The sequence below is a fragment of the Ambystoma mexicanum genome, chromosome 11 (genome assembly GCF_040938575.1).
Source record: "Ambystoma mexicanum isolate Mex_15411 chromosome 11, UKY_AmexF1_1, whole genome shotgun sequence".
Lineage (NCBI taxonomy): Eukaryota > Metazoa > Chordata > Amphibia > Caudata > Ambystomatidae > Ambystoma > Ambystoma mexicanum.
The window spans coordinates 25,751,518-25,766,058 of NC_090934.1; the positions used below are offsets into that span (position 1 = coordinate 25,751,518).

The 14,541-nt window shown below is 57.0% G+C and overlaps 1 protein-coding gene across 1 annotated transcript in view; it reads left to right on the plus strand.

Moving 5' to 3' along the window:
- Window positions 1-10,476, plus strand: part of TMEM54 (transmembrane protein 54) — a 111,681-nt gene extending 101,205 nt beyond the window's left edge. The window contains exons 5-6 of the mRNA XM_069622450.1: window positions 2,976-3,098; window positions 4,321-10,476. Of these exons, the coding sequence (XP_069478551.1) occupies window positions 2,976-3,098; window positions 4,321-4,413 (216 nt within the window). The 3' untranslated portion in view covers window positions 4,414-10,476. The remainder of the gene's footprint in view (window positions 1-2,975; window positions 3,099-4,320) is intronic.
- Window positions 10,477-14,541: the final 4,065 nt, after the last annotated feature.

Here is a 14,541-nt window from a genome sequence, read left to right on the forward strand (position 1 = left end):
GAGTTCAAGTGGGTCCGTGGTTTTTGTTTACGCAGTGTGATAGGGGCGATAGTATGAAGGGCTTTTAGCATAACACGATTATAAGTGTCTACTAATGCTGTGGGGTCAGTGCAGGACTCTGAAGCTGCGTGCAATAATGGGAGGATGAGTGGTAAGAGTTTCTCAACAGTGATGTCTTTTTTATTCCGTGTGCGCGTGGGCGGTGCGAGGTTTTGTGTGTCCTCAGGAGGGCTAGTGTTAATAGAGAACGAAATAAGATGGTGGTCAGACCAAGCGCAGGGGGAAACAGTAATATCATTAAGGGCACAGTTCATGTCGGCAATCCAGTCAAGAGTACGACCTTTGATGTGGGTGGGCTCTGTGACATGTTGTGTGAAGCCGAAATCAGTCAGGACATTTGCAAGATCTGAGGCTTTGGTGTCATTCTTGTCCAAGTAACCCAGGTTGAAGTCACCCAGGATGATGATTTGGGAACTAGGCTTCGCACTGGATGCTAGAATAGAGGAGATATCTTCAACGAAGGTAGATGTGGGTCCAGGAGGCCTGTAAATTAGGTGAACAGTGGCTGTGTGATTGGGCGAGATAGATAGTTTGAGAGAAAGCGATTCAGCTGAGTGTAACTGAAGGCTGTCCGCAATTCTGATGTTAAGCGTATTCTTGAATATGACGGCTAAGCCGCCGCCCTTAGTTTGGTTGGTATCTCTGTCGCACCTGATTATGGTGTAGTTGTCAGGGATAGCGAGTGTCAGAGAGGGTCCAGAGGCTGCGTGCAGCCAAGTTTCCGTGACTGCAAGTAGGTCCAGGTTGTCTGAGACAATGAGATCAGCAATATCAAGGGCGTGAGCTTGGATAGAACGTGCGTTTATAAGAGCACCTTTGAGCTTAGGGACCGTGGTAACGTTGTCTTGTTGAGTATTCGAGGTAGGAGTAAAAAGGTGTTGTGGTTTGTGAGGGCTGGAACTGCAAGTGTTGCCTGATGCAGGGCTGGTAGTGTGGTAAGACCAATGTGTGCATCTAGATGCTAATTTGTGGTTCCTGATTGATAAGGCACAAGGTAGGCTAGGTTGGGTAGTAGCAACTGAGGTAGCGTGGTGAGCCTGTATGCTGTCGTTAGAGGGATTGTAGGCTAGAGGTGTGGTGGGGCGCGAATCGTGGTAGCTAGTGCCAGTGGCTGTATTAATTGTTGCAGCGAGTGGGTACTGTGATACGAGGCGCAAGCGAGAACCAAGCCTCAAGTTTCTACTGAGAATTGTGCAGGGGTAGGTGTTGATGATATCATGGCAGGTATGCCTGAAGGGCTGGCGAGAGACAGGAGAGGAGGGTGGGCTGGTTCTTGAGTTCAATCTGGTGTTTCTCATAGCAGTTGTACAAGGTTGGTTAGGTGTTGGTCTAGTAGTGAAGTGGCGTATCCAAAGTGCTGGATCATCCAGGTACGGATTCGCAGGTGTCATGGTGCTGAGCCACAAGGAAGGGGTGGTAGTTCCCATAAATGAGCTAGTGTAGGAGTCTTGGTTTGGATGAGGGTTGGGTTGGCTAGTCCAATATCTGCTGTATGTATACAGTAAGTGGAGGAGGGTTGATAAGCACCAATACATGATGTGGGTGTTGCTAGTACACAGGGTAGCAGGTGTGGTTAGTTAGTGACCAGAGGCACAACACACTAATCAATGTGGTCTGTAGGCGACCATAAGGCACAACACACTAATCAATGTGGTCTGTAGGCGACCATAAGGCACAACCTTATGCAAAGTCTTACTAGGGATATGTTGCATTGCCGAGCTCATGGGTAGGAGGGTAGAGGTGGCAATAGTAGGCGCAGGGGGCTTCTTCTGCTCCTTGATGCTCCATTGTGCGAACAGGGGGCAAACAGGGGCCTTAGTACGGGCCTTCGTAGGCGGCCGCCGGCGTTTCCACTCCACTCTCACACCACCGACTGTAGAGGACCCCCAAGCACCTCATTCTTTCCTTCCGAGTCCTGATCTAGCTCCAGCAAACCATAGAGAACGTCCCAAGCAAGCTGTATATTCCCCACTGAGCTCAAGGCTGGTCCTGATGACCCTTAAATAACACCAGAACCTTCCTTTTCTAACACAACTGACTCTTGATCCCCAGGCAACATCATCAACCCCACTGAGCTCTGGTCTAAGACCATCAATCCTTAGATACGGTCCCCTAAAACCTCCATCTTCCACATTGAGCCCAGGTCTAACACCACTAAACCTTTGATCATTTCCGACGACATCTCCATGCTCATCACTGAGCTCCAGTCTAACACCACCAACCCGTACAGACTGACACCTCCATCTTCCCCCTGAGCTTCAATCTTAGGCCACCAACCCGTAGAGACCTCCTTGCACTTCCATCTTCCCCACTGAGATTCAGTTGCAGGCCACCAACACGTAGAGACCTCCTGTCAATTCCATCTTTCCCACTGATCTCAAGTCTTACACCACCAACCTGTAGAGACCCCCTGGCACCTCCATCTTCCCCACTGAGCTCCAATCTTAGGACACCAACCTGCAGGGACCTCCTGGCACTTCCATCTTCCCTGCTGAGCTTCAGTCTTAGGCCACTAACCAGTAGAGAGTTCCTGGCACCTCCACCTTCCCTGCTGAGCTTCAGTCTTAGGCCACTAACCAGTAGATAGTTCCTGGCACCTCCATCTTCCCTGCTGAGCTTCAGTCTTAGGCCACTAACCAGTAGAGAGTTCCTGGCACCTCCATCTTCCCTGCTGAGCTTCAGTCTTAGGCCACTAACCAGTAGAGAGTTCCTGGCACCTCCATCTTCCCTGCTGAGCTTCAGTCTTAGGCCACTAACTGGTAGGGGCCTCCTGGCACTTCCACCTTCCCGACTGAGCTTCAGTCTTACACCTCTGCTGGTGGTGCACTTCCAGTCTCAGCCCTTTCCCTCACACCTGTATCTGTCCCTTGGCATGCCCACGCCCCATCCTAACAGGCCCTTTCTTTTCTCCACAGAGCACCTCCTTGTGCCTCTGGGCAATCTCCATCTTCCTGGATATCATGGAGGTGGTTTTCAGTATCCGGCTCCTGGTGAAGATCCTCCAACTCCTAGAACTGAAAGTCTGCTCCAGAACCAAGGTATGGAATGACCCTGCCAGTGCTGTCTCCTCCAGCCAACCCCCGCCCAAGGTATGGTATGATCCTGCCAGTGCCGTCTCCTCCAACCAACCCCCGCCCAAGGTATGGTATGACCCCACCAGGGCTGTCTCCTCCAGCCAACCCCCGCCCAAGGTATGGTATGACCCTGCCAGTGCCGTCTCCTCCAACCAACCCCAGCCCAAGGTATGGTATGACCCTGCCAGGGCTGTCTCCCCCAGCCGACCCCCTCCCAAGGTATGGTATGACCCTGCCAGGGCCACCTCCTCCAGCCAACCCCCTCCCAAGGTATGGTATGACCCTGCCAGGGCCGTCTCCTCCAACCAAGCCTCGCCCAAGGTATGGTATAACCCTGCCAGGGCAGTCTCCTCCAGCCAACCACCGCCCAAGGTATGGTATAACCTCCAACCAAGCCCCGCCCCTAAATATTCCATCATTTGGGTCTTTCTCAGTGGGGGACCAATGCATTGGGAAGCCCAAGGCAGCAGTGCAATCTGGTGACTGTGCAGAGTAGTCACCTGAGTAATGACCACCTGCGACTCGCCTGGCATGGCTTCCGCCCTTGCACTTGACATGCCTGGTACAACTGGGCCCCTAGGCACTTAGCACAATGCTTGGTACATTTAGACACGTTGGCACTGCAGCACTCCCCTGGCACCCCTGTTCTCCTTAGCGTGAGGCAGTGAACGCCAGGTGCGGCTTAGCGTGGTAGCAGGGAGGCTCCTTTGCATGGCAGTGGTGCTCCTTTGGTTTAGCTGGGCCCAATATTAGGATGGCAATGCCTGCCTGGCGTGGCTGGGCTCCTGGGCACTGCAACACTGTCCTGGTACGGCTCTTCCTCTTAGCTTTGGGCAGCCAACACCTGGTGCAGCCTGGCATCGGAGCAGAGGGGCTCCTTTGCATGGAGGTGGTGCTATCTTGGTTCAGTTGGGTGCCATCCTATGATGGCAATGCCCGCCTGGCGTGGCTGGGCTCCTTGGCACTGCAGCACTGTCCTGGTACGGCTCTTCTCCTTAGCGTTGGGCAGCCAACACCTGGTGCAGCCTGGCATGGTTGTAGAGCGGCTCATTGGCATGGCGGTGGTGCTTCCCTTGCTCAGTTGGGCCCCTTGGCACTGTAGCAGCAAAGCACCCGTTACCCTAGTGCATTCTCCCTGGCTCCAAGCTGCCCTTGTACTCACTTCCTTTCATCTCTTACTCTGCAGGTGACCTGGCAACTCTCGTCTGAAGAGGGCCGACCACTCAACAACCCGGTAGAGCTGAAATTGGGAGGCTTTGAAGAGAACTCCTGTCTCTGAGGAGCAGCTATTGTTGGACTGTGCAAGGGGCAAGCACTGCGTGACTGTGTGGGGAGTAGGCATGACGAGACTGTGTGGAGCAGGCCCCGCAGGGTTGAATGAGGCACAGGGGCTACAGGGCCATGCGAAGAGAAGGCACTGCCGGCCTGTGTAAAGGACCCCAGAACAGACTGCAGGACGCTCAAAATACAACCTTGAACTCTGACCCTGCAACAGGGCCCTGACCTTGCACTCTGACCTTGAAGATGGGGCAAATGCTATGAAGATCCCACCAGCGCCTCACCTGGAACTCTGACCTGCAGCTCGTGCCTCCTTCTGGATTCTGAGTCTCTACTCACTGCAACCAGCTCCTTGTTCTCTGAACTAAGTAGAGGCTGCTAGCCCCCCTGTCTTGTAGTCTGACTCTGCCTTCAGCTTCTCATCTTGCCCACTCCTTGCCCACTCTTCGCCTTTCCCTCTAACCCTGCGCCGCCCACTCCTCGCGTTTCCCTCTGGCCCTGCCACCCGCTCCTCTCCTTGCCTTGCACTCTGACCCTGCCGCCTACTCCTCTTCTCGCACTCTGACCCTGCCGCCTACTCCTCTCCTCGCACTCTGACCCTGCCGCCTACTCCTCTCCTCGCACTCTGACCCTGCCGCCCCTCACCTTTCCCTCTGACCCTGCCACCCACTCCTCTCTTTGACTTTCCCTCTGACCCTGTCACCCACTCCTCTCCTCGCACTCTGACCCTGCCGCCCCTCACCTTTTCCTCTGACCCTGCCACCCACTCCTCTCCTTTCCCTCTGACCCTGTCACCCACTCCTCTCCTTTCCCTCTGACCCTGCCGCCCCTCACCTTTTCCTCTGACCCTGCCACCCACTCGTTGGCTTGCACTATGACCCTGCTGCTACCTCCTATCATTTCACCGGCAGTAGAAACCATGAGTTCCGTTTTGCCCTACACTGGGGAAGATCTGGACTGGACCAACGGGACATGGGTAAGATGTGGCCATGCTGGGACCTGCAACTGAGAAGGCAGCCAAGAAATGACCCCGTAAGGAAAGACCCGTGGAGCATCTGTGCCGCAGGTGGGTGGCTTCGAGGACGTCCGAGCTGCCCCTGGATGCCTGCGGTGTGGCCTAGGCAGAGGGATAACCGATGTCCATGGCTATTGCCTCGTGATCCGTCGGTTGGTAGCAGAGCTTTCCATTCCCAGGAGGTGGGCTTGATGAATAATTGATCTGCGTGAGGATGGACACCCCCCACTCCATCATCTGGAGTGGAGGGGAGTATTTCTGGATGTGGGCCATTAGTGCACGATTGAAGAGTACCTTGAGGCTGAGTCTTCATCGCAAGGTGCCCTGCGATGAGGATACAGCACAGAGTCGCCATGTCTTGCAAGTGGAGACCCTGATCCGCTGGACCCCTTGATTGATCCACAGCGCTCGATACTCTAGACGCCATCTCCTCCTGGACTCCCTGAAGATACACTCAGGCACTGATGCACGAGAACTCAAACGGCGCACCTTCTACCTCCAAGATCGTGATAGAAAGTCTACCTAGTACCTCCTCTCTGGTGCCTGCACCATATGGCACCGCCCAGGGCTGCATCCTATAGTTAAGATACCTGTGCCCCCAGTTCCATCACTTGGCGGCCCATGGCTTTACCCGAAGAGCACGATGAACAAGACATCCTCCGCCTTCCGATATCCTAGTGGAAATAAGAGGCCATTGCCCGAAAGGAATCCTTCAAAAAACAGAACTTCCTTTGATGTCTTGGAAATATTCCAGCCCTCATATCCAACAGTGATGGAAGCCGCCTCAGAGCTCTGGACCGCTCCAGCCCCCGCATGCAACAGTGATGGAAGCCGCCTCAGAGCTCTGGACCGCTCCACCCCCCACATGCAACAGTCAACGGAAGCCGCCTCAGAGCTCTGGACCGCTCCAGCTCCCGCATGCAGCAGTCAACGGAAGCTGCCTCAGAGCTTGGGACTGCTCCAGCCCCTGCATGCAACAGTGATGGAAGCCGCCTCAGAGCTCTGGACCGCTCCAGCCCCCGCATGCAATAGTTAACGGAAGCCGCCTCAGAGCTCGGGACCGCTCCAGCCCCCGCATGCAATAGTTAACGGAAGCCGCCTCAGAGCTCGGGACCGCTCCAGCCCCCGCATGCAACAGTGATGGAAGCCGCCTCAGAGCTCGGGACCGCTCCAGCCCCCGCATGCAACAGTGATGGAAGCCGCCTCAGAGCTCTGGACCGCTCCAGCCCCCACATGCAACAGTCAACGGAAGCCGCCTCAGAGCTCGGGACCGCTCCAGCCCCCGCATGCAACAGTGATGGAAGCTGCCTCAGAGCTCTGGACTGCTCCAGCCCCCGCATGCAACAGTGATGGAAGCCGCCTCAGAGCTCTGGACCGCTCCAGCCCCCGCATGCAACAGTGATGGAAGCCGCCTCAGAGCTCTGGACCGCTCCAGCCTCCACATGCAACAGTCAACGGAAGCCGCCTCAGAGCTCGGGACCGCTCCAGCCCCCGCATGCAACAGTGATGGAAGCCGCCTCAGAGCTCGGGACCGCTCGAGCCCCCACATGCAACAGTGATGGAAGCTGCCTCAGAGCTCTGGACCGCACCAGCCCCGGCATGCAACAGTCAACCGAAGCCGCCTCAGAGCTCGGGACTGCTCCAGCCCCCGCATGCAACAGTGATGGAAGCCGCCTCAGAGCTTTGGACCGCTCCAGCCCCCGCATGCAACAGTGATGGAAGCCGCCTCAGAGCTCTGGACCGCTCCAGCCCCCACATGCAACAGTCAACGGAAACCGCCTCAGAGCTCGGGACCGCTCCAGCCCCCGCATGCAACAGTGATGGAAGCCGTCTCAGAGCTCGGGACCGCTCCAGCCCCCACATGCAACAGTCAACGGAAGCCGCCTCAGAGCTCTGGACCGCTCCAGCCCCCACATGCAACAGTCAACGGAAGCCGCCTCAGAGCTCGGGACCGCTCCAGCCCCCGCATGCAACAGTGATGGAAGCCGCCTCAGAGCTCGGGACCGCTCCAGCCCCCACATGCAACAGTCAACGGAAGCCGCCTCAGAGCTCTGGACCGCTCCAGCCCCCGCATGCAACAGTGATGGAAGCCGCCTCAGAGCTCTGGACCGCTCCAGCCCCCGCATGCAACAGTGATGGAAGCCGCCTCAGAGCTCGGGACCGCTCCAGCCCCCACATGCAACAGTCAATGGAAGCCGCCTCAGAGCTCTGGACCGCTCCAGCCCCCACATGCAACAGTCAACGGAAGCCGCCTCAGAGCTTGGGACCGCTCCAGCCCCCGCATGCAACAGTGATGGAAGCCGCCTCAGAGCTCTGGACCGCTCCAGCCCCCGCATGCAACAGTGATGGAAGCCGCCTCAGAGCTCTGGACCGCTCCAGCCCCCGCATGCAACAGTGATGGAAGCCACATCAGAGCTCTGGACCGCTCCAGCCCCCGCATGCAACAGTGATGGAAGCCGCCTCAGAGCTCGGGACCGCTCCAGCCCCCGCATGCAACAGTGATGGAAGCCACCTCAGAGCTCTGGACCGCTCCAGCCCCCGCATGCAACAGTCAACCGAAGCCGCCTCAGAGCTCGGGACTGCTCCAGCACCCGCATGCAACAGTGATGGAAGCCGCCTCAGAGCTTTGGACCGCTCCAGCTCCCGCATGCAACAGTCAACGGAAGCCGCCTCAGAGCTTGGGACCGCTCCAGCTCCCGCATGCAACAGTGATGGAAGCCGCCTCAGAGCTCGGGACTGCTCCAGCCTCCGCATGCAAGAGTGATGGAAGCCGCCTCAGCGCTCTGGACCGCTCCAGCTCCCGCATGCAACAGTCAACGGAAGCCGCCTCAGAGCTTGGGACCGTTCCAGCTCCCGCATGCAACAGTGATGGAAGCCGCCTTAGAGCTCGGGACCGCTCCAGCTCCCGCATGCAACAGTGATGGAAGCTGCCTCAGAGCGTGGGACCGCTCCAGCTCCCGCATGCAACAGTGATGGAAGCCGCCTCAGAGCTCGGGACCGCTCCAGCTCCCGCATGCAAGTGTTGGAAGCCGCCTCAGAGCTCGGGACCGCTCCAGGTCCCGCATGCAACAGTGATGGAAGCCGCCTCAGAGCTCTGGACCGCTCCAGCCCCCGCATGCAACAGCGATGGAAGCCGCCTCAGAGCTCGCGACTGCTCCAGCCCCCGCATGCAACAGTGATGGAAGCCGCCTCAGAGCGTGGGACCGCTCCAGCCCCCGCATGCCACAGTGATGGAAGCCGCCTCAGAGCTCTGGACTGCTCCAGCTGCTGTTGCCAAATCCCTGAGCTTTGGGCTTGGAACCAGATTCCACCTACATCTGAACATCACGAAACTGATAGAAGGGGTTCAGTTGCAGCGGAGGAACATTAAAGAATGCACCCCAGAGTCACAGCCTTGCTAAGTAGTGTAGGCAGCCAAGTGGACTATGGCAATGCCCTCCTCACGGCCATCCTAGCAATGCCCTCCAGATGGACATCCTGGCAATGCTCTCCTAGCGGGCCTCCTGATAATGCCCTCCTGGCGGCCCTCCTGGCAATGCCCTCCTGACGGACATCCTGGTAATGCCCTCCTAGTGGGCCTCCTGACAATGCCCTCCTGGCAATGCCCTCCCGGCGGGCCTACTGGCAATGCCCTCCCGGCGGGCCTCCTGGCAATGTCCTCCTGACAATGCCCTTCCGGTGGGCCTCCTGGCAGGCCTCCTTGCAATGATGATGGATGGGCCTCCAGCATGCAGCAGCCTGCCTGATATTAGGTGCTCACCGTTTGACCCCACCGCTCCTGTCCTCACCGCGCTACACTAGCCCCCAATGTGTATTCACGCGCCATGAAGCTTGGCATTGCTAGAGGCTGCAAGACGCTAGGAAGCAAATACCTGCTTTGCCTAGAACTCCCAAAGTTCACAAAGAACCAAACCCTTAGAATGGGCGAGATCCCAGGATGCGGAACTCGCTCCCTCTGATCTATGTTGGGCTCCATCTCTCCTCATTTCCAGGAAAGAGCTGATGACTTGACCGACACCCTGGCGCTGGTGACACCCTGGCGCTGGTGACACCCTGGCGCTGGTGACACCCTGGCGCTGGTGACACCCTGGCGCTGGGGACACCCTGGTGCTGGGGACACCCTGGTGCTGGAGACACCCTGGCGCTGGTGACACCCTGGCGCTGGGGACACCCTGCCAGCTACGGGTATGATCCAGTATCGCCATATGACCTACGAAGGTGCCTGGCTCCGTCCCCTGACACTCTTCCTATTCTGGGGTCTCCTCACACCTCACTACCTGTCGCCACATGCCACCCCCTTTCCTGGCACTTCATCCTCCCCATGACCACACTTCCTTACCCCACCCCCACCATGGGCTTGACTGTACAAAGGCTTAACTACTAGCCATAAAGACTTTGTGCTCTCCTTCCCACCTGCCCCACCCATGCGGCTTAATTGCAGCTATGCAGCTTTCTGGGGCCTCCTTTCTTGCCCCCACCTTTCACATTGGAGGGGTGCGCGATATAGCAGGCATGTTATTGGCTGTCCACATGTTCCATTAATTTGCGGCCTAGAGGCATTCCAGAACTCTCTGCTTACTCCGTCGACGTACCCCCGCCCCGCCCCCACTTACTATTTTGGTGCAAGGCGACGTCACTTCCATCTCTAGGATGACCCACTTGTGTCATGACCCGCCTCCTCATTTCCGCTTTCCTACGTCGGCAGGGTAGCACTTCCGGTCTTCCTCCCTGGGCCTTTGCAACGACCCTAGGTCTTCCGTGGGGCTCCCCTTTTCCGTGCCCCAGCCCTAGGCTCTTTCAGCCCCCATTGGCATCGCTCCCCTCCTCCGCCCCCAGTGATCGGATCATTGTGTTTCACTGATGTTTAGTAACTAGGGCCATTCTGCAGCTCCCAGGCGTCGCCTCTTGCTCTTCATGTAAATATGTTATGGCTTTCGCTATGTTGCTACATATTGTCTGTATGATTTTCTGTGCAGCATCTGGTGCCCCTTTCGGCCTGGTCGGCACTCTATAAAACTACACAAAAGCAATAAATACAATAAAAAAGTAGTGCTGCAAAGGTACAAATGGTATCTGAGGGCAGAGGCGGGCAGTTCTGGGCAGGGGCGGCGGCAGGCAGAGGCGGCGGGCAGGGGCATCGGGCAGAGGGGTCGGGCAGAGGTGGTGGGCAGGGGCGGCGGGCAGAGGCAGCAGGCGGTGGCGGGCGGTGGTGGGCAGAGGCGGCGGGCAGAGGTGGCGGGCAAGGTGCGGCGGGCAGGTGTGGTGGGCGGTGGCGGGCAGAGGCGGCGGGCAGGGGCAGCGGGCAGAGGGGTCGGGCAGAGGTGGCGGGCAGGGGCGGCGGGCAGAGGCAGCGGGCGGTGGCGTGCGGTGGTGGGCAGAGGCGGCGGGCAGAGGTGGCGGGCAAGGTGCGGCGGGCAGAGGCGGCGGGCAGGGGCAGCGGGCAGATGGGGCGGGCATAGGCGGCGGGCTAACTTTACTTCTGCTTTGGATCCCTTGAGGTTTGGCACTATAAGCCCCACAGGACTGAATGAACTCCAGGGTTTGCACTGCTCTTCCGGGGATGTTTGGAACTATAAGCCCCACAGGACTGAATGAGCTCGAGGCTTTGCACTGTTCTTCCGGGGAGGTTTGGGACTATAAGCCCCGCAGGACTGAATGAACTCGAGGGTTTGCACTGTTCTTCCGGGGAGGTTTGGCACTATAAGCCCTGCAGGACTGAATGTGCGTGAGGGTTTGCACTGCTCTTCCGGGGATGTTTGGCACTATAAGCCCCACAGGACTGAATGAGCTCGAGGGTTTGCACTGTTCTCCCGGGGAGGTTTGGCACTATAAGCCCCGCAGGACTGAATGTACTCCAGGGTTTGCACTTCTCTTCCGGGGATGTTTGGCACTATAAGCCCCACAGGACTGAATGTACTCCAGGGTTTGAACTGTTCTTCCGGGGATGTTTGGCACTATAAGCCCCACAGGACTGAATGAGCTCGAGGGTTTGCACTGTTCTTCCTGGGAGGTTTGGCACTATAAGCCCCACAGGACTGAATGTACTCCAGGGTTTGCACTGTTCTTCCGGGGAGGTTTGGCACTATAAGCCCCACAGGACTGAATGTGCGTGAGGGTTTGCACTGCTCTTACGGGGATGTTTGGCACTATAAACCCCACAGGACTGAATGTACTCCAGGGTTTGCACTGCTCTTCCGGGGATGTTTGGCACTATAAGCCCCACAGGACTGAATTTTTAGATACTCGCGGGTGATCCGCGAGTCAGGCAACCCACGCGTATGCACTCACACATACAGGCATACTAAGAACACACGCCGGAGACGTGCGATGGCTCCGGTCTCCGGCTGCAACTGCCGGGCACCGCCTTTATTCTTTTACCGCGCATGCGCGAGCTCCTTGAGCCTCGCGCATGCGCACTACGTGTACGTAGTACACAACACTCCTCCCTTTTCCCCAGAAACAGAACAGTTCAACATGAACACAACATTAACACAAAACTTGCTTGTCATCATGAACAGGATATGTCCTCGCCTTGTATGCTAGGGAGCCGGGTCCATGATGAAGTCCCTGAACCTCTGAGGTATTCTTCGCCCTGCCCTGCTCGGGTATCGTGGCGACGTCTCCTCAGGAACTTCTGGCGCCGGCATGTCAGCTACTGGAGGGACCTCTGCCGGTTCTGGCACACTTTCTTGTGCCGGAGCACGATCCGCCGTCGCATCATCCTCTGCTGTCTGGATGCGCTTGAAGAAAGACACATTCCGTGTAATCGTGCCTCTGGCATTGGCTGCAGTGATCATGGTGCCCTTTACATGAGTTACACCTAGCGGTTGGGTCTCGTATGTTGTCGATAATTTACCCTCCGACCTTCGGTTTCGTACTAAGACAGTGTCCCCTACTGCTATTTGCTTCTCGGGTAACCGTCTCCGTATCGTTTCTCTCTCGTTCCTGGCCACTCTTTCCAACTGCACCTGCTCGTTGTTTATCACGCCAGGTTCTCGCCCTTCGGTCTCGGGTATGAGCCCTCGCGGTATTCTTCTGAAGAGTGCCTCGGCCGGGGCAACTCCCGTGGATCGGTGCGGGGTTGTCCGATACTCCCGGAGAAATTCAAACAGGTTCCTTCGGAGGTCTTCCCCTCCATTTTCGGAAATCCGAAAGACCTTGTTTAGGGTGCGCATGAAGCGCTCTTCCTCACCGTTAGCCCTTGGCCATAACGGGGTGACTTTCCGATGCTTTATCCCCTTTTCTTCGCAGTATCGTGCAAAAACTTGCCCCTGGAAGGGTGACCCATTGTCCGAACACAACTCCACCGGAAAACCATGGGTGGCAAAGATCTTGTCCAGTGCTGCGGTGGTGTGATCGCTGGCCGTGGATTCTACAAGTTCCACCTCCGGGTACCGTGACCACTGGTCGGTCACAACCAGGAAGTACAGTCCTCGACCGGTGGAGCCGAAGTCGGCATGGACCGTCCCCCAGGGTAGTTCACTTCTCGCCATGGATTGCACTGGCGGCCCTCTGTCAGCTGGGCTGGTGGCTTGGCATGGGATGCACGCCCTCACAAACTCTTCGACTCTTTTCTCTAAGTCCGGGAACCAGACCTTCAGTCGGAGACGTGCCTTCATCCTGGTCATTCCCTGGTGTCCATTGTGAGCCAAGTGAAGGACCTTCCCGATGAGAGATCTGGGGATCACAATCCTGTGTCCTCTCAACAGTAGTCCGTCGGTCGTCACGGACAGATCATGACGTGCACTCCACAAGGCCTGCAGGTCCTTTTGCACTTCCACGTTTCTCCTGGCGTTGTTCAAGAGGAGGTCCTTCCAGGCGCCTGATGTTACTGCTTCTTTCGCCCTCAGAAACGCCTCGTCAGAGTTGGACTCATTGGCGATCGCTTCCCTTGATAGTGCCACAGGTAGTGCCGATTCAACAACCAGATGAATGGAGTCCGCGCAACTCGCAACTTCTGTGGTCACCCCTGACTGCCCTGAACAGGGATGGCGGGACAGGTAGTCAGCGGGGTTGTGGGTCCCTGGGCGGTAGATTAGTTTAACCCCATATTCCATGAGGGATAACATCCATCTTTCGATCCTCGGTGGTGGTTTGGACGATGCCCCAGCCAGGATGGGCAGTAGTGGTTTGTGGTCTGTCACAACGACGACTGGCTTCCCCAGGATGTACAAACGGAAATGCTTGCAGCCCCATAATATTGCGAGGGCCTCCCGTTCAATTTGGGAATACCTCCTCTCGGTGCTGGTTAGTGCCTTGCTGGCATACGCGATGGGTCTCATCGCTCCCTGTTGATCTGCCTGTAAGAGAACTGCCCCCAGCCCCACGGGACTGGCATCCACCACTATCTCCGATTCCCGGGTTGGGTTAAAGTATGCCATGGTATCAAGTTCGGACAGGGCTTCTTTGATGGCCGTGAACGCCCTTTGTTCTTTTCCAGTCCATGCCCAAGCCACGTCCTTCCTGGTGAGGGCACGCAACGGTTCGGAGATGGAGGCCAAGTCCCGGATGAACCGACCGCAATACGTCACCATGCCTAAAAAACTGCGAACTTCCGCCGGGGACGTGGGTGACGAAGCCTCTCTGATGTCCTTCACCTTCCTCGGATCAGGGGAAATGCCTCCTGCGTGAAAAATGAATCCAAAGAACTCCAGGCTGTCCCTCATAAACTCGCACTTCTCCTGGTGCAGCGTTAGGCCAAGGTCGTGCAATCTGCGAAAAGTGTCTTCCAGGCGCTTGATGTGTTCTGCTTCTGACCTGGCGAATACAAGGATGTCATCCGACATGTTTATGACCCCTTTTAGCCCCGACAGGGCCCCTCTGATGGAGTTTTGAAAAACCTCAGCCGCGGAGGATATCCCAAAACTGAGCCTCTTGTATTGGTATAGTCCTTCATGGGTTGTGAAGGTCGTTATATACCTGGACTCCGGGTGGAGTTCCAGCTGGTGGTACCCGGCTCTTAAGTCCAGCTTGGAGAAGACTCTAGCTCCTTGGAGCTCGCCCACAATGTCGTCCAGAGTTGGTGTGATGTGACGCTCCCTTTTTATCGCCAAATTGGGCAGTCGCATGTCGACACAAATTCGCACCGCCTCCGGTTGCTTTGGCTTTGGGGCG